Source organism: Panicum virgatum, chromosome 7K (genome assembly GCF_016808335.1).
Source record: "Panicum virgatum strain AP13 chromosome 7K, P.virgatum_v5, whole genome shotgun sequence".
In the NCBI taxonomy this organism is placed as follows: domain Eukaryota; kingdom Viridiplantae; phylum Streptophyta; class Magnoliopsida; order Poales; family Poaceae; genus Panicum; species Panicum virgatum.
The window spans coordinates 48,296,540-48,317,173 of record NC_053142.1 but is presented as its reverse complement, the minus strand read 5'-3'; the positions used below and the strand labels follow the sequence as shown (position 1 = coordinate 48,317,173).

At 46.4% G+C, this 20,634-nt stretch overlaps 5 protein-coding genes across 6 annotated transcripts; 2 read left to right on the top strand and 3 right to left on the bottom strand.

Annotated features, from left to right (window-relative positions):
• The first annotated feature begins 182 nt into the window (after positions 1-182).
• Positions 183-3,008, top strand: LOC120641872 (probable protein phosphatase 2C 41). The gene is made up of 6 exons (XM_039918179.1): positions 183-343; positions 498-641; positions 976-1,218; positions 1,297-1,573; positions 2,275-2,429; positions 2,534-3,008. Exons 2-6 carry the CDS (start codon positions 603-605, stop codon positions 2,672-2,674), a joined length of 855 nt encoding a protein of 284 aa, XP_039774113.1. The 5' UTR covers positions 183-343; positions 498-602; the 3' UTR covers positions 2,675-3,008.
• A 1,720-nt stretch (positions 3,009-4,728) lies between these two features.
• On the bottom strand, positions 4,729-5,608 carry LOC120643131 (blue copper protein-like). The gene is made up of 2 exons (XM_039919655.1): positions 5,368-5,608; positions 4,729-5,286 (listed from the first exon to the last, which is right to left on the bottom strand). Exons 1-2 carry the CDS (start codon positions 5,519-5,521, stop codon positions 4,946-4,948), a joined length of 495 nt encoding a protein of 164 aa, XP_039775589.1. The 5' UTR covers positions 5,522-5,608; the 3' UTR covers positions 4,729-4,945.
• A 1,276-nt stretch (positions 5,609-6,884) lies between these two features.
• LOC120641869 (histone-lysine N-methyltransferase ATXR2-like) lies at positions 6,885-11,106 on the top strand. Of its 2 annotated transcripts, none has more exons than XM_039918176.1 (15): positions 6,885-7,114; positions 7,400-7,475; positions 7,581-7,666; positions 7,762-8,069; positions 8,337-8,449; positions 8,582-8,613; positions 9,015-9,133; positions 9,487-9,574; positions 9,793-9,841; positions 9,939-9,993; positions 10,110-10,179; positions 10,267-10,336; positions 10,431-10,507; positions 10,602-10,661; positions 10,759-11,078. In XM_039918176.1, exons 1-15 carry the CDS (start codon positions 7,019-7,021, stop codon positions 10,870-10,872), a joined length of 1,413 nt encoding a protein of 470 aa, XP_039774110.1. In that variant the 5' UTR covers positions 6,885-7,018; the 3' UTR covers positions 10,873-11,078. The 2 variants fall into 2 exon arrangements, with proteins under 2 accessions (XP_039774110.1, XP_039774111.1); XM_039918177.1 differs by having other exon boundaries at positions 6,886-7,114; positions 10,605-10,661; positions 10,759-11,106.
• A 99-nt stretch (positions 11,107-11,205) lies between these two features.
• Positions 11,206-14,200, bottom strand: LOC120641871 (peroxisome biogenesis protein 22-like). Its single transcript, XM_039918178.1, has 9 exons — positions 13,885-14,200; positions 12,807-13,037; positions 12,669-12,716; positions 12,530-12,586; positions 12,345-12,446; positions 12,130-12,195; positions 11,931-12,032; positions 11,701-11,820; positions 11,206-11,586 (listed from the first exon to the last, which is right to left on the bottom strand). Exons 1-8 carry the CDS (start codon positions 14,026-14,028, stop codon positions 11,707-11,709), a joined length of 864 nt encoding a protein of 287 aa, XP_039774112.1. The 5' UTR covers positions 14,029-14,200; the 3' UTR covers positions 11,206-11,586; positions 11,701-11,706.
• Positions 14,201-16,630: 2,430 nt separating this feature from the next.
• On the bottom strand, positions 16,631-18,421 carry LOC120641868 (cyclin-P1-1-like). Its single transcript, XM_039918175.1, has 2 exons — positions 17,939-18,421; positions 16,631-17,173 (listed from the first exon to the last, which is right to left on the bottom strand). The coding sequence occupies exons 1-2, from the start codon at positions 18,355-18,357 to the stop codon at positions 16,747-16,749; spliced, it is 846 nt and encodes a 281-aa protein (XP_039774109.1). The 5' UTR covers positions 18,358-18,421; the 3' UTR covers positions 16,631-16,746.
• Positions 18,422-20,634: the final 2,213 nt, after the last annotated feature.

The window sequence follows — 20,634 nt, the reverse complement described above, 5'->3', positions numbered from 1 at the left end:
AGGATTGCACTGTGGGCCGGCCAGCCCAGCCCAAAGCCCAGAATCCAAAGTAATAGGTTTTGGGTCAAACTACTTTTGCGTTGACCCGTTCCGACCGAGCTGTGCTGTGCACCAGCAGCGCCACCGTAGCGGCGACGGCTGGGCGGGCGGGCGACGACTCCTGCGCCAGTGGCGACCTGCAACTGCCATCCTCTCTCTCCCCCCACCTGCTGTCCCCCTCCACTCTCCCCTCTTCCTCCGTTCGCCTCCCCTCTCGCGCGAGCGCCTTTCTTTCCCCGCGGCGACGACTGGGCGCGCGCCGCCGCCGCCCGGCGCCGGCGACGAGCACCCGCGCACGCGCCAGGTATCCCTTCGCTTCACTTCCCTTTGCTGCCGTGCGTTACCGAGCACCCCGAACCCTAATTGAGCTTACTTGTATTCGGATCTGAGTATACGCATGATGCCTACTGACTTCGAGTTTTCTTTTTTTGCAAAAATACTATCGGGTGGAGACCCAGGTCCGATACTGGCTCAGGCCCTGGTGCGATACCCGATACCTCCCTTTCTGTTTTATTTTTCAAATTTCAGTTCCTGGATTGGAGCTGAGAGGGAATTACCCAGATATGGCAAGGTTCTGCTGCTTCGGAGCTGGTCGCTCAGAGGTAAGCTCGCTTTCGATCAGTTTCTGCTGGCACGTATTTCACTGATTGTTTGCGGCATGTATGGAATTGTTCTGGAGCTTTTGTCAGTTAATTATGCGTTCCTGTGGTACTAGTAATTACTAGTGGCTACTATTGACTTGCGTTGATACGAAATATCATCCAATGACACGAGTTTCACTAATTTTTCACCCTCCACCTGGAAACACTCTAAAAAGTATCTTTATTCAGAAAGGTTGTTAGTAAGCTAGAAGCTCTAACAACTGCAACTTATCTCATGTTAACTCTTAAATTCTTCAACTGCATCACCTGCACTGATTGTTCTGCTTGTGTTCAGTTCACGGGGCATGGGTCAACAGCATCTGGTAAAGGGAAAGGCTGTCAAGGGCAAGTCACGGTCTGCTACGGCTATAATCTTGTAAGAGGGATGACGAATCATCCGATGGAGGACTATCATGTCGCCGATCTTGCCCATGTGAAAGGAAACGAGCTTGGTCTTTTTGCTATTTTTGACGGCCATCTAGGAGATACCGTTCCTGCGTATTTACAGAAGAATTTGTTTTCAAATATTATGAAAGAAGTAAGTTTTAAGCTTTTGTTTCAAAGAGGATTAATTCACTAGCACTGTGGTGATCTTATTCTTATCGGGCTATTTTAGGAAGAGTTTTGGACACATACAGATAGAGCGATCACAAAAGCTTATGAAAAAACAGACCAAGCTATTTTGTCGCATACTCCGGATTTGGGACAAGGTGGCTCCACTGCTGTAACTGCCATTCTTGTAAATGGCAGGAAGTTATGGGTAGCTAATGTTGGGGATTCAAGAGCTGTTCTTTTGAAAGGTGGTGAGCCCATACAGATGTCAGTAGACCATGATCCGAATGTTGAGCGCAGCGTAATTGAAAATAGGGGTGGCTTTGTTTCAAACTTGCCAGGTGTGTCCTCAATGGTTTACCTTTAAGCACGGTACCTAGATTTAAAATATTCGGGTGCCTGATCAATTTCTCAATACTCAGTTCACTGGTCTTGTTCCAGAGCATTTGTACATTTCAAATTCACAATATTAGTGAGATATTTTTTTAACGGAATTAATGGAAGGCTTGTAGGAAGGAAAAAAAAGTGTCTACTAGCCAGGTTCAGCTACATGATTAATTATTTTAATCTTTGCCACAAGTCATATGCAAGTGTTCTCTGTACAACATCATGTGGTTAGCTTACTATTGGACGGTTCAAAGTATGTTTAGATGAAACCATACATTGTATAACTAAAAGGATGCTGCTAAAGCCTTAATGATGCATTGCATGTGAAAATAATGTAAGCAGTGAGTTCTTGTGTTGTGATGGTTTGAAACAACAGTGTTTCAGCAGTTTTATGAAACATGGCAGTAGTCAATTTATGCACTTGCTCTCAAGGAATAATTCGAGATTGAAAATTACAATATTAGCATCGACGCATATTAAGGAGTCCTAATTATAGTAAGGTATAATGGCATTACTTGTAATTCTTTGTCGTTTGGAAACTCCCTATACAATTGTTATCCTTTAATATGGTATTCCTAGATAAGCAGTTAAGCAATACCATGTGCCTTAAAAATAAGCAGAAGCATGACAGCATATTGAGTCTAATAAATTTCAGGAGATGTTCCTCGGGTATGTGGTCAGTTGGCTGTCTCCAGAGCTTTTGGAGACAGGAATCTAAAATCACTATTGAGATCAGAGCCCGATATAAAAGTCGAAGACATAGATCACACTGCGGAGCTACTTGTCCTCGCGAGCGATGGCCTTTGGAAGGTGTGGCTTGTTATTTCGAAATTTCCAAATTGGCAGAATATAGCAGATCGGAAACAGATCCATGGCTGCATTCTTAATGCTTTTACTTTTATCGACTGTACCAGGTGATGAACAATCAGGAGGTTGTTGATTTGGCCAAAAGGTACAAGGATCCATATGCAGCTGCCAGGCAATTAACCGCCGAAGCGCTAAAAAGAGAGAGTAAAGATGACATATCATGCATTGTTGTTCGGTTCAAGGCGTAAATGGATCACAGGCGACTCACGGAGGATTTCCATGGAGAGAAGAAAACTAGTAAGTTAGGCTGCCTGACAACAATATTGGTAATCAAATGGATGAATAATCACAGGGGGCGTTGGTTGTAAATGATTTGTTGGCTCCTTTGTATAAATATGCTAGGATTATTTTGGTTTGGCGATTTCGAAGGTATAGGTGTGAGGGCCCGAGAGCTATCTAAATATAGCTATCATCTGTAAATAATGGTTGCAGAGAGTGGAAGTTGACAGGTGCTCCACTGTGAATTTGTGAGAGTAGGTTTAGCTGACATTTCATAGTTGCTAAAAGAATCGCAAAGTTATATGTTCAGAAAAAAAGTTTCTATAGGTGTGTGTGCTTGTACCAAGGGCTTGTCTGGAAGAACTTCCACCGGCTTCTGCTTCACCTGCAAAATCACTGTAGCAAAGTCGTTTCGTAAATCGAGGCACAAATGAACCGAAAGCCATTCAAGCTGCTAGTGTTTTTGTAAAGAGTAAAGTCCACCAGCGGTCCTTAAACTTGCGTGGGTCTCGCAAAACAGGCGTTTAGGTGCCTAAACACTGTTCCGGTTCTACTGTAGACCAACCGTGGGCCAACACGCGTGGTGTTTTGTGCTTACCCCCCTCCTAAACCCCCGCCCGTTTCCTCCCGACGGTTCCGTCGCGCCGCCGTTTTCTTTGTTGCCTCTAGCGCTGCCCCCCCCCCTCGCGCGACTATTCCTGTTCGCCTCTCAGTGGCGGAGGCGAAGTCGGCGTTGGCTGTGGGCGAAGGCGATTGGCGCCGTTGGAATCGGGGCGCGGGTCGAACGTGGCCGTGTTGGAGGCGCCCGCAGCGGCTGATTGCGACGATGTCTCCGCGATTGCGAGGGAAAGCGGAAGGGCCGCCGCCGTACGGTGAGTCGATCATCCCTTTCCCTCCTGTTGTTTGCAACTTTTGTGGATTAATCGTCGTAGTTGTAGGGCTTCAGTTCGACGAGAGTGGATTTCGTATTTCTAGGGCGTGAACTGTTATTTCTGATGAGATTTGTTAGGGTTGTTCCTATTCTGATGAACTGTGTTCATTTGTGTCAATAATGTAGGTCCTGCTAGTGATGCATTCACCATTGAGTTACGCCATGGAGGATTTTTTGTTGGCTCAGGTCATCTCAGGTCTTATGTTGATGGAAAATTGACTGGTTTGACTGGATTGATGGTGATACATGGTATGTCTTGTGGTTTGAGGATTTCGTTGAGCAATTGGGCTACCATAGTGTGACAGGCATCCAATTATATTGGTTGTTACCAGGGAAAGATCTGAGTGATGGGTTGAGGATAATTGCAACAGATCAAGACGCTAATGTGATGGTCAGTGTAGTTCACAAGGTCAGAAATTTGTTGGTGCATGCTGATCATCATGGCAGCATGGATAGTGTTACATTGGATGACATTGTTGTTAATCCTGTGAATCAGTTGCCTAAAGTTTTGAGTCCACAAAAAGTTTTGTATGAGAAAAACCCAGCAGAGAAATTACCTGTATTCTATACTGATGTAAACAAAGGCAGAGTAGACCAAGCGGAGGAATTTGTTGACAGTGACTATGACATTGGTGATGGAGATGATGACTTGTTAGAGGATGCTGTTGACTTGGAGGTGCCAGAGGTTAAAGGCAATAAGAAGGCCAAGGGCAGCCAATTGAAGGGTATGTTTTTTTCTTGAGTAATAAAACACAATGGAACGTGAAACCGGTGCCGGCGCTGCTGTGTCCAAAAACAGCTCGCCGCCGAGGTCGCACGCCTTGCAGGCCGCGGGGCCTGCCTGCTGGGAGCTAAAGCATTCGTGAGCGGGTTGTTGCTGACCAGCCGCTGTAGTACACGCCCACCGACCACTGGATCGTGTTCTCGTTGGCGGCGGCGGCGGCGAGCTCGGCCACGGCGGCCATCGCCATGAGGGCCACCAAAGCCTTCGCCAGCGTAGACATTCTCGCGCAAGATATGGAATACTCGTATCCCATTTGCATTGCCGTCAACAGGATGGCAGGATTTGCATCTGCGTCTGCGTCTCTACACTGACTTGTATTTATTACTCCATAAGCTTGCCAATCAAATCCATTACAACTACAAGTGACCGTGTTCTACACACATGGCGAGGATGAAATACAAAACCATTTTGAGTAGGATAACATGTAATGTAACAAATCATGAAATTCTACTGTGCAGGCGACGACCGTGCTGCTACTGTGCAGGCGCGACGACAGACGGCCCAACCAACACGAAACTCGGTCGATCAGAAGGCAGCGATGAGCAGGGCTCCTCCGACGCCGAGGCCGAGCGCCAGCTTCGCGGCGATCCCGGCCGCGCCTGCCATCGGCGCCGCCGAGTTCCCCTTGGGGGCCGCCGGCGTCGCCGGGGTCTGCGAAGAGGCGCCGGAGACCGTGATGGCCACCTTCTGCCCGCCGGCGCAGTGCGACCCCGTGGCGCACGCGAAGTACCTCGTGCCGGCCTTGTCGAACGTGAAGGCCGTGCTGCCGCTGCTGTCCGACGACACCGCGCCACCGAAGCTGCACGCCGTGTAGTCCGCCTCCGACGGCAGCTCGTCCACGGTGTGCGGCGGCCCGTACGTGAACACTGCGCCGTCAGATCGTCAGAGCAGAGACATAGTAAAGCACAGGCAAGACGGCATGGATAGATCAGTGGTGAGCAGCTCACCGACGGTGTCGCCGACGCTGACCGCGTTCGAGGCCGACCAGTCGCCGTAGTTCCCGCTCGCCGACCACTGGATCGTGTGGTTCTTGGCGGCGGCGAGCTCGGCCACGGCGGCCATCGCCACGAGGGCGACCACAGCCTTCGCCAGCGCAGACATTCTCGCGCACACGCAATGGAAGAGGCTCGCAACTGCAGAGGAGTTGGATAGAAGCTTTGCGGTTGCAGGCGACAACTAGCACTAATGACACAGCCAAATGGTGAAGCTGGCATGGGCATATATGGAGGCGCACCTCACCTCGATCAGGTGGTTGGATTGGATGACTGGATCGTGTGGTGGATGACGACGACGACGAAGTTGCCCATTTGCGTTGCCACCCAACAGGATGGCAGGATTATACATTGATTGATGGGTAGTCCTTTGTGATAGTTGATGAGCACGACAGAGGTTAGTTCAAACAGAAATCAGTTGACGAGTTATTGTATTTGTACTTTGTATGCATAATGTATACTCGTTCTGCGACTGCGGATGGTCTGATTGGAAGTGGTTGGGTCAGAATTATCCTTGCGAGGTTGTGCCTAGGCTGCTGCATCTGCAATTGGGGCTGCTGGGTACCCCACTTCGAAGTCTATTAATCCACTCCTTCCTCGGACATCAAGGCATGAGCAGTTTTGAACGTATCAACTTCCAAGCTAATCATGTTAGCTTTTATTCTTGCGAACCGGTGCCTAACCGGCCTCGGTAGCACTCCTGGTCCCACTTCCGGTGGGAGCGAATTTCAGGCTGATGTTAAAAAAAAAATTGCTTGCCTACACGTTAAAGCACATGGAAAGTGGTCCTAGCTCGCCGGCCCGCTCTCACACGGGCAGCGGTATGGATTATGGCACCCAGGGTGGGGTACGGGTTTAGGAGGTTTCTCAACCTACATGAGCGGTCTTCTCATAGCAAATGTCCGAAGGGTGTTATACCCTCGTAGGTTGAGTTTCTTTTATTCCTTATTCTCCAAAGGTTTGATTGGAAAGTGGTGCTCTGAATTCAGGGAAGCTTCAATTCAAGGAAATTTGGATAACGACCCAAAATGAATTTTGTGGGCAAATTTTGAATGCTAGAATTAAAGTCTTTATGGGACAGAACAAGTAGGGTATATGATTGGATTGGAACCAAATAAAATTATGATACTATACCATTTTCATACAGTGAATTTAAACACATAAGAATGTAATTTTGATCTAACTCAAATTTTGACCGGCAGCTATCAGAATTGTTTATATGCTTCCCGATGATTGGATGGAGTCACTTGAGGAAATGTTTTGTGCGTTGACACTAGTGTTAGGAAAGAGTAATGATACATGTACAGTTCAAGATCCAACGTTTGAAGGTGAAAGTCACTTGCCAATTGCCACCAGAAGGCTGGGGTTACAGAAACGAAAACCTCGCCTTACGCTGTCTGTGCCTAAAGGCGTAAATACTACGGATACGTCTTCATGTCAAAGACGCGTACCTAAGTGCTTCCAATTCCGCCTGCTACCTCTCTATTCTACTGCAGGCTTCAGCTCAAACCCCAAAACCCCCAGCGGCCAGCAAAAGCGGCGGCGGCGCGGCGGCCAGGAGCTGACGAACCCGCTGCGAGAAGCTCCATTGCCACCAATCGACGGAATGGGTGGGATTGGAGCCAGTCCGTGCGATCTGGACGGGAAGTTCGCGCCCCAAATCGCCCAGCTCCTCGCCACGCCTTCTCTCCAATCCGCCCAGGTACTTCCTTCCGGCGGGCACCCCCCCCCCCCCCCCCAGGCTACTAGGCCTCGGTTGTTTGCTTGAGAATTCCTTGGTTGGACAGTCTCGTGCCGCGGCGGTTATTAGTTCGTCGAAAGATGGTTTATTTAGGTTCTTCATGGCGTTGGTGTGATATCGTAGTCTTTTATGTCGTCTGATGCGGAATTATGAGAGGGATCTGTATTTGGGTGGTAACATCAATTGTCTTGATCCAGTGTTAATGATAGGTGTTATGGATAAACATGCTGCCTCTTGTTTTCTCAGGAATACTATGATGAACTCGTACGGTCCAAGAAGCATGATGGCGTAAGAGTGAGCTACAGTGGCAAGCATGGGAAAGGTATTGGTTCCTGATAAAATACTCTACGGGGCAGCAAACCAGTATGCTCGTGTAAAATTAGCATAAGGTGAAAGCCGGCAATTTTAACAAACTAATTTTTTGCAGGTGTTTGTGCAAACAGGGACTTTGCTGAAGATGATGTTATTCTAAAGGATCAAATGTTGGTCGGTGCTCAGCACAGCCTTAACAAGGTTCTCACATTTGATCAGAAGTAAATAATTCAGTACGGCTTTTAAGCGAACTGTTTCTCTGAAGTGCTATGTCGGTTTTATGCGCCTTTTTGCAGATTGACTGTGTTGTGTGCAGTTACTGCTTCCGCTTCATTGGTTCTATAGAGTTCCAGATTGGGCGTAGATTGTATTTACATAGCATTGGTGCTAGCACTGGCAGCACGTCTGAGAGACATTGCCATGGAAGTGATGTTGGGTCAAGTACCAGCTGTTCTGGTTCAACAAATGGAAATTGTAATGCTGTCCCACAAGAGGTCATAATGTCACTTATGGATGGTGATACATCACTTCCTTTCACTGATCAGTTCTGTTTGCCATCAATTGTTGCTTGCCCTGGTGGATGTGAGGGAGAACTCTACTGCAGGTTTGTATTCGTAATAATTCGCAAAACCATTCTCTCTTTGCAAAGTGATGTCAGATACGATTATGTATACCTGAAAGTTAACTTCTCTAGTCTCTACAAAATATATGACATCTTTTTTTCCTCAATGTTATCACATCAGACCTAATTGCCTCATCGAAAACATGTGTCTACAGAATATAAAACTTACTCTTGTTATTTCTTGGATATTTCATGTAAATGTAGTCTTGAGAATAAAACTTGGCTCATTGATACTGGAATTTTGTACAGCCAATCATGTGCAGATTCCGATTGGGATTCCTACCACTCTTTGCTGTGCACTGGATCCAAAACTGAACCATCACGAAGATCTGCCCTTCAGAAATTTGTAGAGCATGCTAATGGTAAGTCAGCAGTAACTGTTCATGGATCTATATCATTATTGCACAATTTCCATCGTTCATTGGGATTCATGATGGTTTCCACCATTCATATAGGCTGTAAACCTATTTTCTGATGATTGTTCTTTATTTCAGGAACCAATGATATTTTCTTGGTCGCTGCCAAGGTAAGTGACAGACATATGCATAATATCTAGTATCTAGGCATCCAAACATCACATCTAATGACTATTTGTTTCTCATTTTCCAATATTCTCCAACTGACATGTTTTTTATATTCAAAAGCACAACTTAGCCTTGGTCAGATGCAAACAAAAAAATGGGCGCCAGACTTAAGAGTTGATATCAATCGCCACTATCTGTCAGAAATTCTGTTAACCTGCTATTGACCAAATTTAGTGTACTTGATGAAACGCATGATAAGAAGATGGGTAAAAGTACAAGGAATGCTAAATTGAGCAAACCAAAGAATCACCTTCTGCTTCCTGTTGCCTTCTAGCTTTCTATGTTGTGATTCATTTAATATTAATTGATTCTCATGCACAGACTTGTAAATTTTATATCTCAGGCTATCACTTTCACCTTGTTGAGGTACAAGAAACTCAAAAGACAGCCTGCATCTCATGAATCAAGCTTTTCGCTCCTCATGGAAGCCTGGAAACCACTTTCAATGGGATTCAAAAAGAGGTAATAAGGCTGAGCTTATTTAACTGCTCCTCAGATGACCAGGAATTGTTATATTATGTCACTAAGCAACAGTGTTGTGTGACACAACTGTTAATCATCAAATTTTTTCTTCTTTTTTCACATATATGGTAGTAACAATTCCATGGACAGAGTTGATGACGTGCCCATGGAATGGCTTGAGTCTTTTTTCTTCCTCTCTTTCTTTTCCTTTTCTGAAATTTTTGCACTATATACCAGCCAGAAGGCTAGTTATGAATGGTTTCCATGTACCCTGATTGGATACATTTGTTGTTGCGATGTGCGAACTGTGATCTACTACAAACTTTTGTGAAAAGGAAAGCTTATGCTTGCAGATGGTGGGAGTGTGTTGCTTTGCCGGAAGACATTGATTCCAGTGAAGAAGATTCATTTAGACAGCAAATGAGGGATCTGGCATTTGCGGTAATTATGCAGCAGATCATTTACTTCATGGGACATTATGAACTGTTCATTTTCTACTGATGATGTTGTAGTCTGGCCACTTCAATCGAGCATCTTTTTCATATAACTTTAATACATAGCATGGCAAGGAGAAACTTGATCACATCCAAATAAGTACAACTTATTCTGCTTTGCTGTATCTAATCCCACTCACTGTCTCTCCGATGTGTATTTTGCAGTCACTGCAGCTTCTCAAGGATGCAATCTTTGATCCTGAATGTGCACCCTGTATCCTTTTCAGTAGTCCGCAAACCTGTTCAACATGTATAAGTTTCCTTGACACTATTTTCTTATCCAAGTTTGAAGTTTCCTTGACATTGTCTAGTATTTTCACTTGACGTCTATGGCCATATAATTGGCATGTTTGAACTGAACAATCTGTAAGTAAATTTAAACTTTTGTTTCATCGTACATGCAGTCATTATTTTTCATTGCACCAATAATGAACACAAATATCTGTGCTGCATTTAACATCATAATATCTCCTATGTTGCAGTGATTTAGTTGTTGCATCGCCGGTTGAAGACTATTTCATACACATTGATGATCTTCCAGAGAGCGAGAAGGTTTGTTGATGGTTGGCCCTAATTTCTGAGATCTTTAATCTGAAAAGAACCCAGTAGTTTGTTGACCTGAAGTGCACTGTGCCCTAGGAGGAAGCAGAGAAGGTAACAGGACCATTCCTAGATGCTTTAGGTGAAGACTATTCGGTTCCTTGTGAGGGTATGCACAATTCCTCCTGCATTGCTGTGATATTGCATGTTTCTGTTTGCTAAACAGTGTAAAATCACTCTCCCTGACAAAATTTCATTGGCAGGGACGGCATTCTTCCCTTTACAGAGCTGCATGAACCACTCATGCTGTCCAAATGCTAAAGCATTTAAAAGAGATGAGGTGAGTGCGTGCATTTTCATCAAGCTGATTAATTCATTTTTGCTGCCAATTTGCGGTCAGCGTTGCTGATTCTGAGCTGTTAAAACTGCCACTGCAGGATAAGGACGGTCATGCAGTGATACTTGCCCTCAAGCCTATCAGCAAGGGCGAAGAGGTACCTATGTTTTTTGGGTCAACTTATTTCACTTATGTAATCAAGATAAAAGGATATGGTGATATGCTATGTTGCCACCTAACAATGGCCATTCCAGATTACCGTCTCCTACATCGACGAAGATCTTTCATACGAGGAGAGGCAGGCGCAGCTTGCAGATTACGGATTCACATGTGCATGCTCCAAATGCCAAGAAGAGCGACCGATCTGAAAGAAGACAATACTTGGATAAAAAGTGAGATTGTGCACAAAGAACTAGAAAAGACTCTCTTTTGATGTTGCAACTAGATGATACTTGTTCGAATGAATACCAATGCTCAAGTGAAAATGGTACAGTCGATCACGTAAGATAGGGTGTGCACAGCTAATGAGATACTGTTTTAACCGGCTACAACAAGTTGTCTTATTCCAATATTAGTGCTAATGTTAAAATGTTACAGTTCAATCGTTAGCATCATTCTCGATGCTCCCTTTATCGTCAAATTGACTACTGTAGATAGCAGACTCATGGGAGACGACGAATAGCAGACTCATGGGAGATGTAAAAAAAAAACGTGTCTCCTATACGAGTCAACCGACATCTCGTATGAGACTTTCTTACATAGTGACAATGAATGGCGAGAGAGCAGGTCGACAACTTCAATTGTTTGGTTTATACTTATACATGGACACAACTGATACATCAAGTATGCTACTGCATATGCTATCTCCTTGCATAGATTATGCCTTATGAGGCATCGTCTCCTTGCATAGCTTATGCCTCATGTGGCATCGCATTACAACGGGTTACTAGTACATGCCACAAGGCTTTTACACATGATACAGGAAAATCTAGTTCCATCATTCAAGCGAGAAGGAAAGAAAAAATTGAACAATGATGTCCTCAGTTCTCACTAAGCCACGGCTTTGCTGGATGGAGTTTGACCTGCAGGTAACGAAATTCGATAGAAATTAGGGCATCTCTGCTAGGATCATGACTCATGCTGTCTTACTGTTTAGAAGAGTTTATGTTAAGAGATTAAGATATATGTGCATGTACCTCTTATCATCTCTGATCCAGGCCTCCAAAATATTGCTCCAAGCTTGGGGAGCTGAAAACATTTGATGCTATTCTTTCTTGTCGCTGTGGCGAAATGTGCAGTTGATATTTGATAAACCTCTGCGGGGAAAAGAAAAGGCAAATTAGAAAAGTATTACGAATAGCAAATTAATATCTACTCCAAGAATGTGGGGGTAATATGTTGTTGCAACTAAGAGTGTATGACTTACAGCTAATTGGTGAACAATTTCCGGACTTGTGTCAATGTGCCAATCAGGCTCAAGTTGCCGAACAAAAGATGTACGGCCATTCTCTGTACTACAGAAGAGAACCTGCAGGCGATTTCAATAAATGTTTATTGACATAGCAAATAGCCTATGGCTACAATCAATACTGGATAACAATCAGTTTCTTCATCTTGCAGCATACCTTGTCCTTTATCAAGGCACCACTAGCAAAAAGTCCAGCTTCACTCAGGGCAGATAAAACCTTTTCCTGCAGACATCATTCAAGTTCTAAATTTGACAATGGGTAGTCCATGTACATAGCAATGCAAATACTATGGAATCCAGAATGTAGACCAACGAGCAGTTGATTCATGTGCTCCCATTATCAACAAAAACTAGTTGCTACTTAGTACTTACCTCACTTTCATCGTCGATAACACGCTCCATCAAATAAACATCACAGAATTTTGCAATTTCTAGAAGAACATCCACAACAGAAGTCCTCACTGTGACATGGTTCTGCAAGAAGACGGTAAATCCATTAGTTGAATAGAACAAGGTGGCATTTCTTCTAGCAACAATGCAGCATTGTTACAACCCACCTGAAGCTCCTCTGGAGTTGTTTCCTCCAGAATCACACCAAGTAAGCGGCATGTGACCTAAAAATGAAAAGCAACCATCAGTATAACATTACGCTATAAATCTTATCAATGTAGCATGAAAGAAGCTATAGCATAGTACCCTTCGTCCTTCGCTAAGCTTATGCCTGACAAGCTGCTCAAGAGTCAACTGCAGAAGAAATGAGCAACTATCAAACCAACGAATTCTAGGAAAACAAATACATCATTTCAGTATTTAACACATGAAAGCAAGCAATACATTTACTGGCTGGAAAAGCTGACTGACTGCTTCATGTGCCCTTGAATCTGCTGATGAACAAACATCTGTTGCAGTTAAAGCACCTGGTCGCGATCTACTGCTGGTGTTGCTAGATGAAGGGGCAGCCCTCCTGCGAGGCCTCCGAGGTTGCTCTTGAGGAGCTCTCAACATTTTCCAGGCAAACAGAAGTGTTACCGAGATCGCAGCAAGTGTGGTAAGTGAACGAAGTTTCTGAAGCATGAACATGAAGAATTTCAGTAATTCATGTAGCAAGGGCTCACATGCCAGTGGTGAGATTGTTTATGTGTAGCTACAAAAACTTGCTACACTTTTTGTTCTGACAAAGTAATACATGTTGACATCAATGTTTAAATTGTTGCTCGGCCACAGACCTTGGCATTTAACACGGAATTGGTTTTATACTCATTGTTATTCAAGTCTAGGAACAGAACATTATAGAAACTAGAGTATATAGATTATAGAAAACTAACTTGATGATACCATAATAATACATTACACTAAGAGAAGATGAAGCAAAACTGTGGCATAGAACAATTCTCGTCTGGTTAAATGATTGATCACAAAGGTGGACCATTTCTGGACACCACATAAACGAAACAATTGAAAACTCTTCATTTTCTTAAAGAGATCGTCCACTTCAGAACGTGGTTCAGATGAAATTTGGTTTCTCTGTTTTGCATTAACTTTAAAACAACCTGAAACCAAAAGACACATCAAAACCACAGGGGCCACACTAATCACCTAACCTCATGCCAAATTCGATCGCATTACTCAAAAGGGGGGCTATTTTGCAGTAAACACCTGAAATCAACAGCTATGTGCACAGCAATGCATAGTGCATACAGGTGGAGCCCATGCATTCACAAGAGCTAAAAAGAGCATTACCAAATCGATGCTTGTGAACCTACAATTCGACGAAGGAATAGCACGATACCCACCCTAGACAAGTAAAAGCCTAACTTTTCCCGAACAAGGCGCCGTCTTTGGGCGCCCGGACCCCACAACGAGGCACACGACCGGTCAAAAAGGCACAGGGATCACAGATCCGAGCGCGAACCTGGCGATCGAGGTCGAAGGGTAGGCGATCAGCGTAGAGCGCGACGGCGTCCACGAGGCGTCGCACCAGATCGGCGAGCTCGTCGTCCTTCCCGCCCCCGGCGCCTGCCACCGCCGCCGGGGCCGGGGCTGACGCCGACGCCATCGCCGCTGATGAGAGGAGAGCGGAGCGGGCGGGCGGCGGCAGAGGAAACCCTAGAACGGCGCGCACCGGCGAGGTGTGAGAGGGGAGGGGGGCAGTGTAATTTCTGGTGTTGTCCGAGGGGGTGGGGCGCGAGATGTCGGAGTTGGATTGGACCACGACGGGGAAGAAGACGAGGGACAGAGCTGTGTTCGGCGTTGGCTTTGTCACGAGGAAGGAGGCGCGCAATTTGCAGGCGAAGGCCTCAGGATTGCAGTATTTTTACGAGGGTCCATGGTGCTTTAGGTCTACTGGCATTTTGCCCGTGCATTGTTACAAATAATATAAATTTTATTCATAAATATATGGGCCCAATAATTTTTTCGGTGGAAACTCCATGCACAACATGTATGACCGCGTGAGGTATTAATTGTCCGGTTTTTTATTGTATTGGAATTCGTATTGATTTGTTTGGGTTCCTATTAGGATTCCGATTGATTTATTTGGATTCCTATTAGAATTCCTATTGATGGATTGTGGGCCCACCTGTCAATAACATAGGCGGACTAAACCAACGTACCAAACCAAAAATTTGGGTGGAAATCTTACTCGCTTTAGTAATAGGTATAGATTTGTGGTTTGTGTTTTTTTAAAAAAAATTGCTATATGGTTTGGTATTTTTGGTACCAGAGCAATGTTGGGATTCCTCACCATAATTTTATCAGGACTGTGTGCAAGCTGTTCTTGGAAATGCACTGGAACATATTTTCTCTTACTTAAGAAGAAAGTTTGGAACTATATAATGCTAAAAGCCACAAGAGAAAATGCAATTTATATAAGTTCTAGATCCTACAATTGAACGACTTAGCTCTAAAGCTATCCAAAACATAAAAAAGGTAAATATAAAAGAAAATTTAAATTTGCTAACTATTCATCTACCATGAATAGTGAGATGTTGGCAATATTAATTGTTACTACTAACTACGGCATTTAGAAAAATAGAAACATGATTTATTGATAGTGGCATGTCACATCACTTCAGAGTCATCCTCCCGGGCAACTATCATACCATGTGTGTCATGGTTAAAATCGAGATGTAGAAAGTGGAAAGTTGAAGACTCCTTATGATTATTGTAGTATAAAGATGAAATGCGCAAGAAATTGGGTGAAAAAGATTATGAGCAAACACATAACCAAACACCATTAGGGAGAAGAGCCTCAAGGGGAAATATCTTCTATGTCTACTTCCCTCTCATCCATGAATCCAAGCTAAGAAAAATAGAGGGGCTGAAGAGCCTCCAACTCCAAAATTTTGGCAAGTAGTAGGGAGGTTGAGCCATTCGCCTAATATGCTCTTAAACAAACCAATACACTATCAAGATCCGTTGGATCACCAAAAACCATCCGTACATAACAGTTTAGATTTTTCGAATCATAATCATAAATAATAAAAAAATCCGCAAACTCTTAGGCATACATACTCACCATTGGATTGGGGAGATCAGTGCTTCAACCTAGGTTAAGGTCCTACCTTTTGCCCCGTTGTGCCAATGGCTATATTGAGGATTTGGATTCACTAGAGATGGTACGGGTATGGCGATGTTGGTGGATATGGCATCAAAACTAATAAGAAAGAAAGACGACGACTAGAAGGTTGGAGGATATGGAGGGGATCGCCATCAATACAAATGTAAAGTGGTCTGCGGTATCAATAGGTGGAATGGCGGCAGGACAGTTGAGACCAGAGAGAGGGTGTGTTAGGGTTCAAGCAGATGCTATGCTTATATACAGGTGACGGCGGGAAGGATGGCTACGATCGACGGTCTAGATCCTATGGTTAAGGATCGTGAGTAAAAGAAAATAACTTATTTTTGAACAACTAGATAGTCTTCCTTTCATTTAGGGTACATGTTAATCATAACCTCTAATTCTACCATATTACGATATGTTAAAATCAATACTACCTAATATGATACATTTTCATTATTTTGTATCTATAAACACTGTGAAGAAAAACATCTGACCATTAGCAAATGTTCGCGGTTTATTTGATCCCTCGAGAAATGGAGAGTGGAGACCCCCAAGCACCAAACTCAGACCGAATAAGCCAAGTCTCCGGGGGCGTCGGTGCAATATGTCCTCGATGCCGTCCACGCCAAAATGGAACGGAAAGGCAACACCAGCCGTTTCGCCATTTTCCGGAGCCGCTGCATCAACGTCGTCCGTCCTCTGTGCTCGTCCCCCCCTTTCCTTCCCTCTTTCGGTGGCGCTTTGGCCCGGCTTCGACCTCTTCTGCGCCAGCTTTCCGAGACCTCTACGGCTCTACCCGACGAGAAGCCCTTTTCCTCGCGGGGGCGTCCGATCGAGCATGCTTCAATGCTTGCGTCTGCCTTGGACCGGTGTGCAGGGCGTGTGAGTGTGACTTCTCTCGTCAGAGTTTTGGCGCCACAACCTCCAACCAACTTACCTAACCCGGGGTCTTCACTTCACTAGTACCCTTTTGGGTCGAGTGTGTTGGCTGGCTTGGCTACCGGTCTGCTGCCGTGCGGTCGGTGAGATGGCGCGATCGAGCTCGCTGCTCAGTGCGCTCGCCAGTCGCCTGACGGAGAACAAAGTGACACGGTTGTAACTCACAGAACCGTACATGTATGGCATTGGCACGTCCGATCATCCGTAACAATTCTGCAGATCTATACACAAACGTTCGACTGATAACACGCTCTGAATTTGCAGCTGCTACTACTAGTAGTAATCCAAGGCGCACAGGTCCCGAAGGGTCTTGGCCCCGGGCGCCACGCCGTTCGGCAGCTTCCGGCCGTGCCCTTCGCCGGCGGCACGAACGCTGTTCGGCGGCGGCTTCCGGCCGTGCTCCTCGCCGTCGCCGTCGGCAATCTCGGCCGGGTCCTCCTCCGCCAGCGGCGGCAGGGGCTTGATGGCGGTGGGCGCGGCGGCCGCCCACGTCGGCTTGGGCAGCGCGCCGGGCAGGCAGAGGCGGCCGGCGTGGTGGTCCCTGCGCATCTCCTTCTCCAGGTGCTCGCGGTACCTGTCGTAGGTGCGGTGGTCGACCGCGACGGGGAAGTCCAGCACGCCCAGGAGCTCCAGCTCCAGCTTGTTCATCTCCGCGTTGCTCACGCCGCCCACGCGCGCGAAGAAGGCGTTGCTGTGGTGGCTGCGGTGCGCGCGCGGAGCGAGAAACCATGGCACAGATCAGTAGTGAAAAAGGTTTGACGTCTCATGGATGCTTTGCAAATACATACAGTACAGTATGCAAACAGTAATATTACATCACTTTTCTGAACTTTTGTGTCTGGAAAGCAGCTATCATGAGGCTGCTACCGTGCTTTGCAAAGACTTGACAGTTCGTTCAGAAACAAAATACTTGACTACATGTTTGTCTGGTCGTTATTGTCAGAGTACAACAGCCAGGAAATTAGTATGACAAGAACTAATCGAGAAAATCCAGATACATTTCTTTTCTTGGCACAAGAGAAGTCCCAGTTTTAATCTCGAAATATTATCCATTTTTTCTGCAGTGTGAAATCGTCGATTAAATGCAGTGGTGGTCCGCCAGGCTGCCCTTCTCGAATAACGACATTATTTTTTTAGAGTTTTGAATAACGACATTATCGAAGTACTGACGTTACTGTTCTTCCACTTTGCCATTCTTGACGGGATGATAAACTGGTTTGAAATTCGTTTGTTGCAGGAGCAAGATCGCCTAAAATTTAGGGACAGAAATAGCAAACTGTATAGAAAGAAATACTAGTGCTCCCCATATATAGCACGGAATTCGTATAAGGTCCTCTTTTTCAGGCGATTCCTTTATATATATATATATATATATATATATATATATATATATATATATATATATATATATATAGTAATTAAGAAAATGGAATCATGGATGCAAATGATGAACGAAGGTACTTACAAGTCGTCAAGGACCTTGGAGGCGACGAGGAGGCAGGAGAGGAGCAGGCGGTGGACGTTCCTGGACGCGACGGCGGCGGCGGGCCGGCGGTGCGCGGCCATGTCGACGTAGGCGTACGCGACGACGTAGCACTCGGGGTCGAGCCCGGCGTAGCGGTGCATGCGCTCCAGGTAGTCGGCCACGCCGATGCGCGGCGCCGGCGCGCCCCGGGGCGCCTGGAACGCCCTCATCCCTCCTCCGTCCGGCGCCGCCACCGCGTCGTTCCGCGCCACGAGCCGCTGCACGGCGCACGCCACCATGGCCAGCTCCGGCGGCGCGGGCGGCGGCCCCGCGGACGCCGCCTGCGGCGGGGAGGACGACGGGGATCGGTCTCCGGCCGCCGCCGCCGCGGCGCGCTTGAGCGCAGCCACGGCCGTCATTCTCCGCTGCCGCGCGCGGCGGGGGCTCGTCACTACTCACTCGTGGTGCCGGTGGTGGTGGTGGCTCGGTGCTCCGCTTGGCGCTTGTTTAACGCGGGCGTGAACGGCTGGGATGGCCGGACTTGGTGGGGCCTAGCCGCGGCCGTCGGATGCGATGGGGCTCGACTGGTGGAGCTTTCTCTCGTTGGGCCGGCCGGGCGAACGAACAGCAAACGGATAACAAGAGAGGGAGAGGGTACGACACGGTCGTGGTCCTTTTCTTCCCTCGATCTCGACTCTGACATATTCTCGCAAGAAAAGTGTTGGAGTAATGGGCTTGGCCCATTCATTCTAAAGCAATAAAAGAATTTAAATCCCACTATTAATGCTAGGGAATCAATGCTTAATTCCGTACCGGGAATTGAAGAGGATCTCAACCGACTTAAAAGGTGGACTTCGTGTACACCACTTGTGAAACCGGTAAGAGGAGGACGGTGAACCACACGCGCGCGCGCTCGCTCGCCTCGCCGGGCCGGGCCGTGGCGCGGACGGGCGGACGGGCGGTGCGGTGCGGTGCGACGTGATGTGCTGAGATAAGAAGGATGTTTTGCAGTAAAGAGTATTAAAACAGAGGGTTAATGTCGTCACTAATGACCGGACACTGAAGGCTCTTTACGACGTCCAGGTTCGTTGAACCTGAGGCACATTAACTGCCGCTCATCAAAGCCATTCATGACGTCCAGGTTCGTTGAACCTGAGGCATATCGTGCCTATATAAACCAGCACCCTCTCCTCTCATCCTCACTCACGTCCAGGTTCGTTGAACCTGAGGCATATCGTGCCTATATAAACCAGCACCCTCTCCTCTCATCCTCACTCATCTCAAGCACTCATCCAGGTACTCCTCTTCAGGAGACCTCTCCCTTCTCCCTCAGCTGCTTTCTGCCTTCCCCACCGCTAGCACTGCGCGCACAGGTCTAGCGAGAGCAGGGCCTCCGGAACCTCTGCTCGCTGAAGGTCCTGCACGGGACGTGGGCAATTAGGTTTTTGGGAAGCGTCTTGACGCGACTGCTCGCTCCCTGAACGACTCCTTCGTCTACTTCCCGGCGTAACCGCTCGTGCGAACGACTACTTCGTCTACTTCCCGGCGTGACCGTTCGTGGGACGGCTACTTCGACTACTTCCCGGCGTAACCGTTCGTGGGACTGCACTGCGAACATCTTCCTGCATCGACATAGTTCGGCTACTTCGAGCAAGACCAGTCGAATAGCATGTCTATTCCAGCTGGTAACGGCGCAACCGGTGCCTCCGGCACTGGTCCCGCCTTGGGGTACTTACTAAACCTACTCTGGTTTAATTCTTTGTTCATGCTTATTAGTGAGAATAACATGAACACATGCACATATCTTGTACACACATTATCACTCATCTATATCATGAAATTGATATTAATATTTGGAATTAAAATATACCGAAAATTGCCTAGATTTCTAACAAAAAGTCTTTTTCTTTTTTTAGGGAAAGACATACTACTTATATTAAAGAGCGTTTACAGCAGTATAAATTCGGTGGAGTGATAAACCACACATGTCTACCAAAACTCTCATGCACCGACCCTTTAACTAGTCTATGAGCATCTACATTAGCTTCCCTACCTTCATGAGTAAATCCGACTTCAGTGAAATCCTCCGCTCTTGCCTTGATTTCGCGAATAATATGTATATAAGCTCCCATTGCGGTTCCTTGCAAATTCCGAACCACGTTCAGTCAATCCGACGCCAGCTTGAATTTCTGGAGCACCAGATCGCTAGCCAACGTCATCCCTTCATGGCATGTCATCGCCTCTGCCATCTTCGGGTCAGTTATATCTTCCATCACCAGTGCCGAGGCTCCCAGAAAATTGCCAGTCTCGTCACGAGCCACAGCCACCATCATGAACTTGGTTGTGTTCTTCGCGAGAGCCGTATCAACATTGATCTTTCCGAACCCGGGTGGTGGTGGAATCCAACCAGGTTGCTTGGCTTGGGCCGGTTTCCACTCTTTCTGCACCGATTTGCTCTCGGTCAGATCAGCCAAGAATCTTTCCACAAAACAATGTGTCGATAATGGGCTCTGGTAATTATTCTCATGGATGATCTTCTGCTTAGCATACCAGATCGCCCACATTGTGACCACCATCTTCACTAGCACATCATGGCTCAGTGAATTCATCGCTTCATGAAGCCATCCTCGAGCATCTTGCTGCTGTGTAGAGCTAATGAAATCAACTATCTCTTCACTCTGCAGCGCCCATACACA

What these genes read in the sequence shown, in the direction of transcription:
- LOC120641872 (XM_039918179.1), top strand. Translation starts at nt 603, where the DNA reads ATGGCAAGGTTCTGCTGCTTCGGAGCTGGTCGCTCAGAG. An exon ending in TCGGAGCTGGTCGCTCAGAG is followed by an intron (nt 642 to 975) that starts GTAAGCTCGCTT and finishes GCTTGTGTTCAG; the next exon opens with TTCACGGGGCATGGGTCAAC. An exon ending in CGAGCGATGGCCTTTGGAAG is followed by an intron (nt 2,430 to 2,533) that starts GTGTGGCTTGTT and finishes CGACTGTACCAG; the next exon opens with GTGATGAACAATCAGGAGGT.
- LOC120643131 (XM_039919655.1), bottom strand. Translation starts at nt 5,521, where the DNA reads ATGTCTGCGCTGGCGAAGGCTGTGGTCGCCCTCGTGGCGATGGCCGCC. An exon ending in CAGCGTCGGCGACACCGTCG is followed by an intron (nt 5,287 to 5,367) that starts GTGAGCTGCTCA and finishes CTGACGGCGCAG; the next exon opens with TGTTCACGTACGGGCCGCCG.
- LOC120641869 (XM_039918176.1), top strand. Translation starts at nt 7,019, where the DNA reads ATGGGTGGGATTGGAGCCAGTCCGTGCGATCTGGACGGGAAGTTCGCG. An exon ending in TTTTCTTGGTCGCTGCCAAG is followed by an intron (nt 8,614 to 9,014) that starts GTAAGTGACAGA and finishes TTTATATCTCAG; the next exon opens with GCTATCACTTTCACCTTGTT. An exon ending in ATCTTCCAGAGAGCGAGAAG is followed by an intron (nt 10,180 to 10,266) that starts GTTTGTTGATGG and finishes ACTGTGCCCTAG; the next exon opens with GAGGAAGCAGAGAAGGTAAC.
- LOC120641871 (XM_039918178.1), bottom strand. Translation starts at nt 14,028, where the DNA reads ATGGCGTCGGCGTCAGCCCCGGCCCCGGCGGCGGTGGCAGGCGCCGGG. An exon ending in AGCTTTTCCAGCCAGTAAAT is followed by an intron (nt 12,717 to 12,806) that starts GTATTGCTTGCT and finishes TTTCTTCTGCAG; the next exon opens with TTGACTCTTGAGCAGCTTGT. An exon ending in CAACTCCAGAGGAGCTTCAG is followed by an intron (nt 12,447 to 12,529) that starts GTGGGTTGTAAC and finishes GTCTTCTTGCAG; the next exon opens with AACCATGTCACAGTGAGGAC.
- LOC120641868 (XM_039918175.1), bottom strand. Translation starts at nt 18,357, where the DNA reads ATGACGGCCGTGGCTGCGCTCAAGCGCGCCGCGGCGGCGGCGGCCGGA. An exon ending in TCCAAGGTCCTTGACGACTT is followed by an intron (nt 17,174 to 17,938) that starts GTAAGTACCTTC and finishes CGCGCACCGCAG; the next exon opens with CCACCACAGCAACGCCTTCT.